The 13,017-nt window shown below is 45.1% G+C and overlaps 1 protein-coding gene across 2 annotated transcripts; it reads right to left on the bottom strand.

The window, feature by feature from the left end:
* Positions 1 to 3,952: 3,952 nt before the first annotated feature.
* On the bottom strand, positions 3,953 to 7,201 carry LOC115186353 (haptoglobin). 2 transcript variants are annotated; one of them, XM_029746020.1, is made up of 5 exons: positions 7,057 to 7,201; positions 6,621 to 6,733; positions 5,246 to 5,451; positions 4,903 to 4,965; positions 3,953 to 4,717 (listed from the first exon to the last, which is right to left on the bottom strand). In XM_029746020.1, the coding sequence occupies exons 1-5, from the start codon at positions 7,059 to 7,061 to the stop codon at positions 4,154 to 4,156; spliced, it is 951 nt and encodes a 316-aa protein (XP_029601880.1). In that variant the 5' UTR covers positions 7,062 to 7,201; the 3' UTR covers positions 3,953 to 4,153. The 2 variants fall into 2 exon arrangements, with proteins under 2 accessions (XP_029601880.1, XP_029601879.1); XM_029746019.1 differs by lacking the exon at positions 4,903 to 4,965 and having other exon boundaries at positions 5,183 to 5,451.
* Positions 7,202 to 13,017: the final 5,816 nt, after the last annotated feature.

The raw sequence follows: 13,017 nt of genomic DNA, 5'->3' as shown, positions 1-13,017 counted from the left end.
GGGGTTACTATAGCAACAGGGTGTTGTGATGCAGGGTTACTATAGCAACAGTGTTGTGATGCGGGGTTACTATAGCAACAGGGTGTTGTGATGCAGGGTTACTATAGCAACAGAGTGTTGTGATGCAGGGTTACTATCTCTGCTCTCTCTGCTCTCTCTCTACTCTCTGCTCTCTCTCTGCTCCCTGCTCTCTCTCTGCTCTCTCTCAGCCTGCTCCCTGCTCTCTCTCTGCTCTCTCTGCACTCTCTCTGCTCTCTGCTTTTCCTGCTCTCTATGCTCTCTGTTCTCTCTGCTCTCTCGTCTCTCTGCTCTCTCTCTCTCTCTTTTCTCTGCTGCTCTCTCTCTTTTCTCTGCTCTCTCTGCTCTCTCTCTGCCCTCCCTGCTCTCTCTCTGCTCTTTCTGCTCTCTCTCTCTGCTCTCTCTCTGCTCTCTCTCTCTCTCTGCTCTCTGCTCTCTCTCAGCCTGCTCCCTGCTCTCTCTCTGCTCTCTCTGCTCTCTCTCTCTCTCTCTCTCTGCTCTCTCTCAGCCTGCTCCCTGCTCTCTCTCTGCTCTCTCTGCACTCTCTCTGCTCTCTGCTTTTCCTGCTCTCTATGCTCTCTGTTCTCTCTGCTCTCTTGTCTCTCTGCTCTCTCTCTCTCTCTTTTCTCTGCTGCTCTCTCTCTTTTCTCTGCTCTCTCTGCTCTCTCTCTGCCCTCCCTGCTCTCTCTCTGCTCTTTCTGCTCTCTCTCTCTGCTCTCTCTCTGCTCTCTCTCTCTCTGCTCTCTGCTCTCTCTCAGCCTGCTCCCTGCTCTCTCTCTGCTCTTTCTGCTCTCTCTCTCTGCTCTCTGCTCTGCTGCTCTCTCTCTGCTCTCTCTCTCTCTGCTCTGCTGCTCTCTCTCTTTTCTCTGCTCTCTCTGCTCTCTCTCTCTGCTCTCTCTCTCTGCTCTCTCTCTGCTCTCTGCTCTCTCTCTGCTCTCTAAGCCTGCTCTCTGCTCTCTCAGCGTGCTCTCTGCTCTCTCTCTCTTCTCTCTCTCTGCTCTCTGCTCTGCTGCTCTCTCTCTGCTCTTTCTGCTCTCTCTCTCTGCTCTCTCTCTGCTCTCTTCTCACTCACTGCTCTCTGCTCTCTCTCTCTATTCTCTCTCTCTGTTTTCTGCTCTCTCTCTCTGCTCTCTCAGCCTGCTCCCTCTCTCTGCGCTCTCTCTCCCTCTGCTCTCTCTGTTCTCTGCGCTCTCTCTCCCTCTGCTCTCTCTGTTCTCTGCTCTCTGCTCTCCCTCTGCTCTCTCTGCTCTCTGTTCTCTGCTCTCTCTGCTCTCTCTGCTCTCTCTCTCCCTCTGCTCTCTCTGCTCTCTCTCTCACTGCTCTCTCCCTCTGCTCTCTCTCTCTGCTTTCCCTGCACTCTCTCTCTCTGCTCTTTGCTTTCCCTGCTCTCTCTGCTCTCTCAGCCTGCTCTCTCTCTCTCTTCTCTCTGTTCTCTGCTCTCTCTGCTCTCTCAGCCTGCTCTCTGTTCTCTGCTCTCTCTGTTCTCTGCTCTCTCAGCCTGCTCCCTCTCTCTCTTCTCTCTCTTCTCTGCTCTCTCTGCTCTCTCTGCTCTCTCTGCTCTCTCTCTCTGCTCTCTCTGCTCTCTCTCTGTTCTCTGCTCTCTCGCTTTCTGCTCTCTCCCTCTCTGCTTTCGTGTCTTTGGTTATGCCAGATTAAGTGATATGACATGCTATCCTATAAAATACTTTCTCTGTAATTAATATCACCTGATTAGCTAATCATGTAAATGTAATTAACTAGAAAGTCGGGACACCACGGAAGAGTGTTTATAGAGCCATTATCTTCCGAATAAACTCTTAACCTGATGGGGATAGGGGGAAGTATTTGCACGGCCGGATAAAAAACATACCCGATTTAATTTGGTTACTACTCCTGCACAGTAACTAGAATATGCATATAATTAGATTTGGATAGAAAACACTCTAAAGTTTCTAAAACTGTTTGAATGGTGTCTGTAAGTATAACAGAACTCATTTGGCAGTCAAAACCCTGAGACAAATTCTGACAGGAAGTGGATACCTGATGTGTTGAACTACCTTTAAGCCTATGCCATTGAAACACACAGGGGCTTATTAATCGTTGAGCACTTCCTATGGCTTCCACTAGATGTCACCAGTCTTTACAAAGTGTTTTGAGTCTTATACTGTGAGATCTGACCGAACAAGAGCCTTGGAACGGTGATGGCCGATTAGACTCTGGCGCGCGAGTTCATGTTGGGTACTCTCGTTCCAATACGTTTTAAAAGAGAATGCAATCGTCCGCCTTGAATATTATTCATGTTCTGGTTAAAAAAGGCACTACTGATTTATGCTATACAACGTTCGACATGTTTGAACGAACGTAAATATTTTTTCTCCCTTCTTTCATGAAGAGAAGTCCGGCGGGCTTAGATCATGTGCTAACAACACGGAGCTTTTTGGACATAAATTATGAGCTTTTTCGAACAAAACTACATTTGTTATGGACCTGGGATTCCTGGAAGTGACATCTGATGAAGAGAATCAAAGGTAATGGATTATTTACATAGTATTTTCGATTTTAGATCTCTCCAACATGGCGGTTAGTCTGTATCGCAATGCGTATTTTTCTGGGCGCAGTGCTCAGATTATTGCAAAGTGTGATTTCCCAGTAAGGTTATTTTTAAATCTGGCAATCCGGTTGCGTTCAAGAGATGTAAATCTATAATTCTTTGAATGACAATATAATATTTTACCAATGTTTTCGAATAGTAATTATTTAATTTGTCGTGCTGATTTGACTGGCGGTTATTGGAGGGAAACGATTTCCTCAACATCAACGCCATAGTAAAACGCTATTTTTGGATATAAATATGAACTTGATAGAACTAAAAATGCATGTATTGTCTAACATAATGTCCTAGGAGTGTCATCTGATGGAGATTGTCAAAGGTTAGTGCATAATTTTAGCTGGTTTTCTGCTTTTGGTGATGCCTGTCTTTGAATTGACAAAACATTACACACAGCTATTGTCAATGTACTCTCCTAACATAATCTAACTTTATGCTTTCGCCGTAAAGCCTTTTTGAAATCGGACAACGTGGTTAGATTAAGGAGATGTTTATCTTTCAAAGGGTGTAAGATAGTTGTATTTTTGAGAAATTTGAATTATGACATTTAATTGTTTTCAAATTTGGCGCTCTTGATATTTCACCTGTTGTTGATAGGGTGTACCAGGGGTGGGACGCATGCGTCCCACATAGCCCCTAGTACATAGAGATTAAAGGAAAAAGCTTCTACCAGTCCGTGGTGAGTAATCCCAGTTCTGATGTCCAGAAGTTATTTTCGGTCGTAAGAGACGGTAGCAGCAACATTATGTACAAAATAAGTTAAAAAATAAGTTACAAACAACACAAAAAAATGAACAAAATAGCACAATTGATTACGGGCATGTAAAACATCAGCCATACTCTTCGGCACCATTTCTGAGATATCTCTTGTTGAAACTGAACAAATTGTGGTACAGCAGGCTGCTCCAAAGCAAGAGAGCTATTAACTAGTGTTGAGCTGTGATGACAAGCCTTTTGTCTTCTGTATTTAAATTAGTCACTAACCAGGAGTGACATGACCTCCATTCCCCTGCTGGGAGGGATTCTAGACCCTCGTTTATGTAGCTCTATTTTAGAACAAGTTATTTCCTTCTTGAATGATTTTCATGACAAATCTACTAAAAAACCCTTGCTGGTCTCAACACAATATCCTCCTTGGCCAGATAACAATTTTCCTTAATAATTCCATTACTTAAATGAACTTCAAAATCGTCTCATGTCCTAGCTGTAGGCTACTTGTTTTAATGGCTCTAACATGCTCTAAGGTTCCAGCTTGTAGAGATGATCTAAAACATGTTTCCCAGCATTCTAAAATGAGTTGAAGAAAATGTGAATAAAAGTTATAAGGTGAAACATCGGAAACCAAACTTCTTAGGAGAGATTAATTTATTGAAAATCCTTTGAAATCAACATCGGAAGACACACTCAATCAGGCGGGGGCACACACTCAATGAAAGTCGAAACTTGAGAGAGTTTTACAAGATCAAGTCAGAAAATTACTTTGTTAGCAAAGGCATAATGGAGATTATGAGCCCCGGCTCTCATATCTGAAACTGTGCTGAGTGGAGGCTACAACTGCCTCGAAAACATCTCAGACATTACACTGGAGCGGAGACTGGCTGATTTCTCACTGTCACCCCTGAGGACACTGTTGATCCAAGGCATGTAGGCAGAGAGCTTCATGTAGACAGCGTATTTCCTCACGGCACAGGCCTTATCGAAGGACAGGATCCCTGCAGCATACACTCTGCCATCTTTGGGGTCCTGGACTGCCAGGGCACCGCCTGCATCCCCAAAGCACACATTCTCCTGGTACTTGCTGTCTCCAGTACAGAACATGTTGTCGTCTATGGTTGGAGTGCTGCCACCACGGTTGTACTCTGCCTTACAGAAGCTATGCGATGCCACAGGCAATACCAGGTGTTTCAGTGACTCAGCGGGGGTGAAGTGGACCCCCCAACCCCAGCCTGTGATGATGCCTTTCTCCTGGGCTGCCTCAGCCAGGTCCTCACCCCTCTCAGGCAGAGGGATGGGCATCACAGCCTCGCTCAGGGTGAATGGCTCCTTCAGCTGAATCAGAGCCAGGTCGTTGTCCCAGTCTGACACGCTCTGGAAGCCTGGGTGCAGAACCACCTAGAAGGGGAAGGGAATAATTCATAGGACCTTTTTTTTGACGATCTACTGTATTTGTGCTCTAACTACCTATAAGACTGAAAATGATGATGTAGGTGAGAGAGCCCAGTGCAGTTCTGCTTGCTGTAAATACTGAATTGTCTGTATATTGTTTGAAAGAGATGGTAATGGGTATACTAGCTCACCTTTTCTACAGCAACTTCTTTGGAGGCATTGGCTTGGGAGTATCGCGTGATGCCTAGGTACACCTTGGGGATGGTAATGGGTATACTAGCTCACCTTGGGGATGGTAATGGGTATACTAGCTCACCTTGGGGATGGTAATGGGTATACTAGCTCACCTTGGGGATGGTAATGGGTATACTAGCTCACCTTGGGGATGGTAATGGGTATACTAGCTCACCTTGGGGATGGTAATGGGTATACTAGCTCACCTTGGGGATGGTAATGGGTATACTAGCTCACCTTTTCTACAGCAACTTCTTTGGAGTCATTGGTTTGGGAGTATCGCGTGATGCCTAGGTACACCTTGGGGATGATTGGTTCTTTCCCCTGGGTGTCCTGCCTACTCTTCCTGACAAACAAGTTCCTGCCAGCGGTCAGGACCCAGCGGTCAGAGATTAGAGCTCCCCCAGCGAAGCCCCCGTTCATGACGTTTTTACTCAGATAGACCATGGCCTGCCAGGGGACATGAGGGGCCAGGGTGCCCCCAACCATACGCCTGAAGCGCAGGTCTGGGCAAGAAACACAACAACATTATTTCTATACAATCTCTATATGGTTAAAACATCCCCAACTCAGCACCACCTAGCACTTACTGCTGTGCAACTCAAACACAACCATAAAAGATTATTGCAGAAAAATGAAATGTGCCTCAATACAATTCCAGCCTTGGTTTTAGTTTGAGTTTGAGTTTGCTAAAATCAACACTATTCACTTGAATACACATAGCATTTGGTAGTAGCTTTCTGGAACCTTTTAGCGTTGACCTGACAAAAGTTCAGTAAATTCATTAATCATCTACTATTATCTAAAAAAAAATAAGTGTTGTCATGACTTGAGCCAGACAAGGCTAGCTTTCACAGAATTACCTTGGAGGTCACAATACGCAGAAACCTAGATGAGGATGGAATTAGTGTCATTTCTCTTCTCAAACATTTTCCTGAAACGTTTGATGAGAGGTGGATTTTGAGGAATTTTACTTTTCAAGGCTTTCATGCTCTGTAGATTTTCCTAATGACATATTTTACCATCCAGCTTGGAGGAAGCTGAGACTGAGGATCTTCCTTTCCTCCCTGCTTGCCTTCTCTTTGATCCCTGTCATCTCATGTGTGTCGCTGCTGAATCGATTTTTAAGATAATCGGGATAATAGCTGTGAGCCGTGAGACTTAACAAGGTTCTCACTTGAAAGTGATGGTGACATCCTCATTTTGGCCACAGCTACTGTATTCTCCAACAGGCTGAATAGGAACAGCTTGTGTCTGCTCAGCTCAGAGTTGCGTAAGGGGAGCCATAGTGAAGATTGGCTTCAGAACATCCGATGAGAGTGACAGTGTAATTGAAATGTGAGTGATATCCTTACACGAACCAGTCACAATGGGCCAGCAAATATAATATGTTTCGGAAATAGACAAATTGCACGTGTGAAAACACACGTGTAATGTGTAAGTCCAATATTTTTGGCCGATATTCTGCATCAATGGTGTCACTAACACCCACCTTAACATAGACATGGGACAAGAAAGGTTGTCAATGCGCCTTGATCTTTAAAATGTACATGTTTTTGTTTGAAAACGTTTCATCCCTCTCACTTTGTTGACATTTCAATCTAAATCAGAAAAAGTAAGCCCGTATTGGCATAAGGCAGGGAGTTGGTTATGTGTCAGTTAGACAGATAGCTACCTGAATTGTCTGACATCTCATCAATTGATTTGGTATTGGTTTTGATTTTGATTTTGATTTTGACCTGTTCCAGACAGACACAGGAGGCCGCGAGGAGCACTACCAGGGATGACCTGCGGACAGAAGGAACACATAAGTACAGTACACACACACAGACCCAACTGACAGACAGCGCCCAAACACTCACTAGTACCACAACTAACGGTTCCTTTACTTAGGAAGTCTCTGGGCTTGCTTGTTAACCTATATTTAGAAAAGGTCTCTAGCTAGAGCAATTTGAATGTTTTTTTGAAAGATTTAAGTAGCTGTGTTTCCCTGCCATTTTACAAAGATCCATTGTCCAAAGACATTTCAGAGATTCATTTGGATTGGTATGACAACATTTGCCAGGCAACTAGGGTTTTGTTGAGGAAAGAATATGAAAAGTATAACATACCACATTTTGATGGAAATATCTGTTTATCAGTTTGTATGTTGAGCTGTGTCTCCTCTGTAAAGACGATGTACTCCGTGAGAAGTTATAGGACCAAGGCCTTATATCTGCTGAGGAGAGAACTCACCCCCTGTCTGCCCACCGCTGGGAATTTTGCTGGACACAGCTTCAGTTCTGATTCCCGAAAATCGGAGAGATTGCAAAATCTCTGTTCATGCCAACCCATTATTGGAATCGTGTCCAAACCCAAACCCTTACCCCATCTGGAGCTCAGCCACAGCCAACTAGTATCAGAGAAGACCATCTGAGGGATAAATCATTTCATAGGGTATGAATTATGAAATCAGAACAGGACACAGCACATCTATAATTTGTGTTTCAATTTGGTTTATTGAAAGTAAATGAGGTGCATATAAATGCAGCATCAGAGTGTGTTATTTAAAAAATGTGATACCGTCATAGTTGTTGTTGTTTGTTGTTGACTCACATTTGCTGTTTACGACTCACTTTGGTAACACTGTACTTGACATCCAGCATCATAAAACAGTATGACACAGTCATAACCATGTCATAACATGTCATAACAGCTGACATAACTTGTCATAGCCTGTTATAATATGGTCATAACACTGTTATGACACATATTTGGACCTGTTGTGACATATATTGAGTTATTTTATGGCTGGTTATAACACCTACATAAGAGTGTCAAAACCCACAAAACCTACCACACAAGGCAAACCATTCCATTACACCATAGCCTACATGTCAACAGTATGTTTATGTTATATACAAATGTTTGAAATTGACCATATTCAATTATTGTAGTTGCTCACACATTGATGTCAGACATTTTTTTTTATTAACAAAAACATTTATTTCACCTTTATTTAACCAGGTGGGCCAGTTGAGAACAAGTTCTCATTTACAACAGCGACCTGGCCAAGATAAAGCAAAGCAGTGCGACACAAACAACAACACAGAGTTACACATGGAATAAACAAACACACAGTCAATAACACAATAAAAAAATCCAGTGTTATTAACACTGGAGTGATAGATGTGCAGATGATGATGTGTAGGTAGAAATACTGGGGTGCAAAAGAACAAAAAAAGTAAATAAAACAATATGGGGATGGGTTGGCGCCCCCCCTTGGGTTGTGCCATGGCGGAGATCTTTGTGGGCTATACTCGGCCTTGTCTTCGGATGGTAAGTTGGTGGTTGTAGACATCCCTCTAGTGGTGTGGGGGCTGTGCTTTGGCAAAGTGGGTGGGGTTATATCCTGCCTGTTTGGCCCTGTCCGGGGGTATCATTGGATGGGGCCACAGTGTCTTCTGATCCCTCCTGTCTCAGCCTCCAGTATTTATGCTGCAGTAGTTTATGTGTCGGGGGGCTAGGGTCAGTCTGTTACATCTGGAGTATTCTCTTGTCTTATCCGGTGTCCTGTGTGAATGTAAATATGCTCTCTCTAATTCTCTCTTTCTCTCTTTCTTTCTTTCTCTCGGAGGACCTGAGCCCTAGGACCATGCCTCAGGACTACCTGGCATGATGACTCCTTGCTGTCCCCAGTCCACCTGGCCATGCTGCTGCTCCAGTTTCAACTGTTCTGCCTGCGGCTACGGAACCCTGACCTGTTCACCGGACGTGCTTGTTGCACCCTCGACAACTACAATGATTATTATTATCTGACCATGCTGGTCATTTATGAACATTTTAACATCTTGACCATGTTCTGTTATAATATCCACCCGGCACAGCCAGAAGAGGACTGGCCACCCCTCATAGCCTGGTTCCTCTCTAGGTTTCTTCCTAGGTTTTTGGCCTTTCTAGGGAGTTTTTCCTAGGGAGTTTTTCCTAGCCACCGTGCTTCTTTCACATGCATTGCTTGCTGTTTGGGGTTTTAGGCTGGGTTTCTGTACAGCACTTTGAGATTTCAGCTGATGTACGAAGGGCTATATAAATACATTTGATTTGATTTGATTTGTAGGTAGTTGGATGGGCTATTTACAGATGGGCTATGTACAGCTGCAATGATCGGTAAGCTGCTCAGATAGCTGATGCTTGAAGTTAGTCAGGGAGATATACCGTTGAAGTCGGAGGTTTACATACACCTTACCCAAATACATTTAAACTCAGTTTTTCACAATTCCTGACATTTAATTCTAGTAAAAGTTCCCTGTCTTAGGTCAGTTAGGATCACCACTTTGTTTTAAGACTGTGAAATGTCAGAAAGATAGTAGGGAGAATAATTTATTTCAGCTTTTATTTCTTTCATCGCATTCCCAGTGGGTCAGAAGTTTGCATACACTCAATTAGTATTTGGTAGAATTGCCTTTAAATTGTTTAACTTGGGTCAAAGGTTTTGGGTAGCCTTCCTCAAGCTTCCCACAATATGTTGGGTGAATTTTGGCCCATTCCTCCTGACAGAGCTGGTGTAACTGAGTCAGATTTGTAGGCCTCCTTGCTCACACACGCTTTTTCAGTTCTGCCCACAGATTTTCTATCGGATTGAGGTCAGGGCTTTGTGATCGCCACTCCAATACATTAACTTTGTTGTCCTTAAGCCATTTTGCCACAACATTGGAAGTATGTTTGGGGTCATTGTCCATTTGGAAGACCCATTTGAGACCAAGCTTTAACTTCCTGACTGATGTCTTGAGATGTTGCTTCAATATGTCCACATAATTTTCCTACCTCATGATGCCATCTATTTTGTGAAGTGCACCAGTCCCTCCTGCAGCAAAGCACCCCCACAACATGATGCTGCCACCCCCGTGCTTCACGGTTGGGATGGTGTTCTTTGGCTTGCAAGCCTCCCACTTTTTCCTCCAAACAGAACGATGGTCATTATGGCCAACAGTTCTATTTTTGTTTCATCAGATCAGAGGACATTTCTCCAAAAAGTATGATCTTTGTCCCCATGTGCAGTTGCAAACTGTAGTCTGGCTTTTTTTATGGTGGTTTTGGAGCAGTGGCTTCTTCCTTGCTGAGCGGCCTTCCTTTCTGAGTGGCCTTATGTTGATATAGGACTCGTTTTACTGTGGATATAGATACTTTTGTACCTGTTTCCTCCAACATCTTCACAAGGTCCTTTGCTGTTGTTCTGGGATTGATTTGCACTTTTTGCACCAAAGTACGTTCATCTCTAGGAGATTTTCACCAAAGTTGATTTGTCACGTGCGCTGAATACAGCAGGTGTAGACCTTACAGTGAAATGCTTACTTACAGGCTCTAACCAATAGTGCATAAAAGGTATTAGGTGAGCAACAGGTAAGTAAAGAAATAAAACAACAGTAAAAAGACAGGCTATATACAGTAGCGAGGCTATAAAAGTAGCGAGGCTACATACAGACACCGGTTAGTCAGGCTGATTGAGGTAGTATGTACATGTAGATGTGGTTAAAGTGACTATGCATATATGATGAACAGAGAGTAGCAGTAGCGTAAAAGAGGGGTTGGCGGGTGGTGGGTGGGACACAATGCAGATAGTCCGGGTAGCCATTTGATTACCTGTTCAGGAGTCTTATGGCTTGGGGGTAAAAACTGTTGAGAAGCCTTTTTGTCCTAGACTTGGCAATCCGGTACCGCTTGCCATGCGGTAGTAGAGAGAACAGTCTATGACTGGGGTGGCTGGGGTCTTTGACAATTTTTAGGCCCTTCCTCTGACATTGCCTGGTGTAGAGGTCCTGGATGGCAGGCAGCTTAGCCCCAGTGATGTACTGGGCCGTATGCACTACCCTCTGTAGTGCCTTGCGGTCAGAGGCCGAGTAGTTGCCATACCAGGCAGTGATGCAACCAGTCAGGATGCTCTCGATGTTGCAGCTGTAGAACCTTTTGAGAATCTCAGGACCCATATCAAATCTTTTTAGTTTCCTGAGGGGGAATAGGCTTTGTCGTGCCCTCTTCACGACTGTCATGGTGTGTTTGGATCATTCTAGTTTGTTGTTGATGTGGACACCAAGGAACTTGAAGCTCTCAACCTGCTCCACTACAGCCCCGTTGATGAGAATGGGGGCGTGCTCGGTCCTCCTTTTCCTGTGGTCCACAATCATCTCCTTAGTCTTGGTTACGTTGAGGGATAGGTTGTTATTCTGGCACCACCTGGCTAGGTCTCTGACCTCCTCCCTATAGGCTGTCTCGTCGTTGTCGGTGATCAGGCCTACCACTGTTGTGTCGACTGCAAACTTAATGATTAGGTTGGAGTCGTGCCTGGCCATGCAGTCATGGGTGAACAAGGAGTACAGGAGGGGACTGAGCACACACCCCTGGGGAGCTCCAGTGTTGAGGACCAGCGTGGCAGATGTGTTGCTACCTACCCTCACCACCTGGCCCGTCAGGAAGTCCAGGATCCAGTTGCAGAGGGAGGTGTTTAGTCCCAGGATCCTTAGCTTAGTGATGAACTTTGAGGGTACTATGGTGTTGAACGCTGAGCTGTAGTCAATGAACAGCATTCTCACATAAGTGTTCCTTTTATCCAGGTGGGAAAGGGCAGTGTGGAGTGCAATAGAGATTGCATCATCTGTGGATCTGTTTGGGCGGTATGCAAATTGGAGTGGGTCTAGGGTTTCTGGGATAATGGTGTTGATGTGAGCCATTACCAACCTTTCAAAGCACTTCACAGCTACAGACGTGAGTGCGTGAGTCATTTAGACAGGTTGCCTTTGTGTTCTTGGGCACTGGGACTATGGTGGTCTTTTTGAAACTTGTTGGTATTACAGACTCAATCAGGGACATGTTGAAAATGTCAGTGAAGACACCTGCCAGTTGGTCAGCACATGCCAGGAGCACACATCCTGGTAATCCATCTGGCCCCGCAGCCTTGTGTATGTTATTTTTTATTATTTTTTACCCCTTTTTTTTCTCCCCAATTTCATGGTATCCAATTGGTAGTAGTGACAGTCTTGTCTCTTTGCTGCAACTCCCGTACGGACTCGGGAGAGGCAAAGGTCAAGAGCCATCCTCCAAAACACAACCCAACCTAGCCGCACTGCTTCTTGACACAATGCACATCCAACCCGGAAGCCAGCCACACCAATGTGTCGGAGGAAACACCGTACACCTGGCGACCTGGTCAGCGTGCACTGCGCCCGGCCCGACACAGGAGTCGCTAGTGCGCGATGAGACAAGGATATCCCTGCCGGCCAAACCCTCCCTAACCCGGACGATGCTGGGCCAATTGTGCACTGCCCCATGGGCCTCCCGGTCGCTGCCGGCTGCGACAAAGCCTAGGCTCAAACCTCGAATCTCTGGTGGCACAGCTAGCACCTTAGACCACTGCGCCACCCGGGAGGCTAGCCTTGTGTATGTTGACCTGTTTAAAGGTCTTACTCACGTTGGCTACGGAGAGCATGATCACACAGTCGTCCGGAACAGCTGATGCTCTCATGCATGCCTCAGTGTTGCTTGCCTCGAAGCGAGCATAGAAGTGATTTAGCTGGACTGGTAGGCTCGTGTCACTGGGCAGCTCGCGGCTGTGCTTCCCTTTGTAGTCTGTAATAGTTTGCAAGCCCTGCCACATAAGACGAGCATCGGAGCCAGTGTAATATGATTCAATCTTAGCCCTGTATTGACACTTTGCCTGTTTGATGGTTTGTCACAGGGCATAGCAGGATTTCTTATGAGCTTCCGGGTTAGAGTCCCGCACCTTGAAAGCGGCAGCTCTACCCTTTAGCTCAGTGCGAATGTTGCCTGTAATCCATGGCTTCTGGTTGGGGTATGTACATACAGTTACTGTGGGGACGACGTCCTTGATGCACTTATTGATAAAGCCAGTGACTGATGTGGTGTACTCCTCAATGCCATCGGAAGAATCCCGGAACATGTTCCAGTCTGTTCTAGCAAAACAGTCCTGTAGATTAGCATCTGCTTCATCTGACCACTTTTTTATAGACCGAGTCACTGGTGCTTCCTGCTTTCATTTTTGCTTATAAGCAGGAATCAGGAGGACAGAGTTGTGGCCGGAT

The sequence above is a fragment of the Salmo trutta genome, unplaced genomic scaffold (genome assembly GCF_901001165.1).
Source record: "Salmo trutta unplaced genomic scaffold, fSalTru1.1, whole genome shotgun sequence".
NCBI classification, from domain to species: Eukaryota; Metazoa; Chordata; class Actinopteri; order Salmoniformes; family Salmonidae; genus Salmo; species Salmo trutta.
Note: the sequence above shows the minus strand (reverse complement) of the source record. Positions and strands in the feature narration are given on the sequence as shown.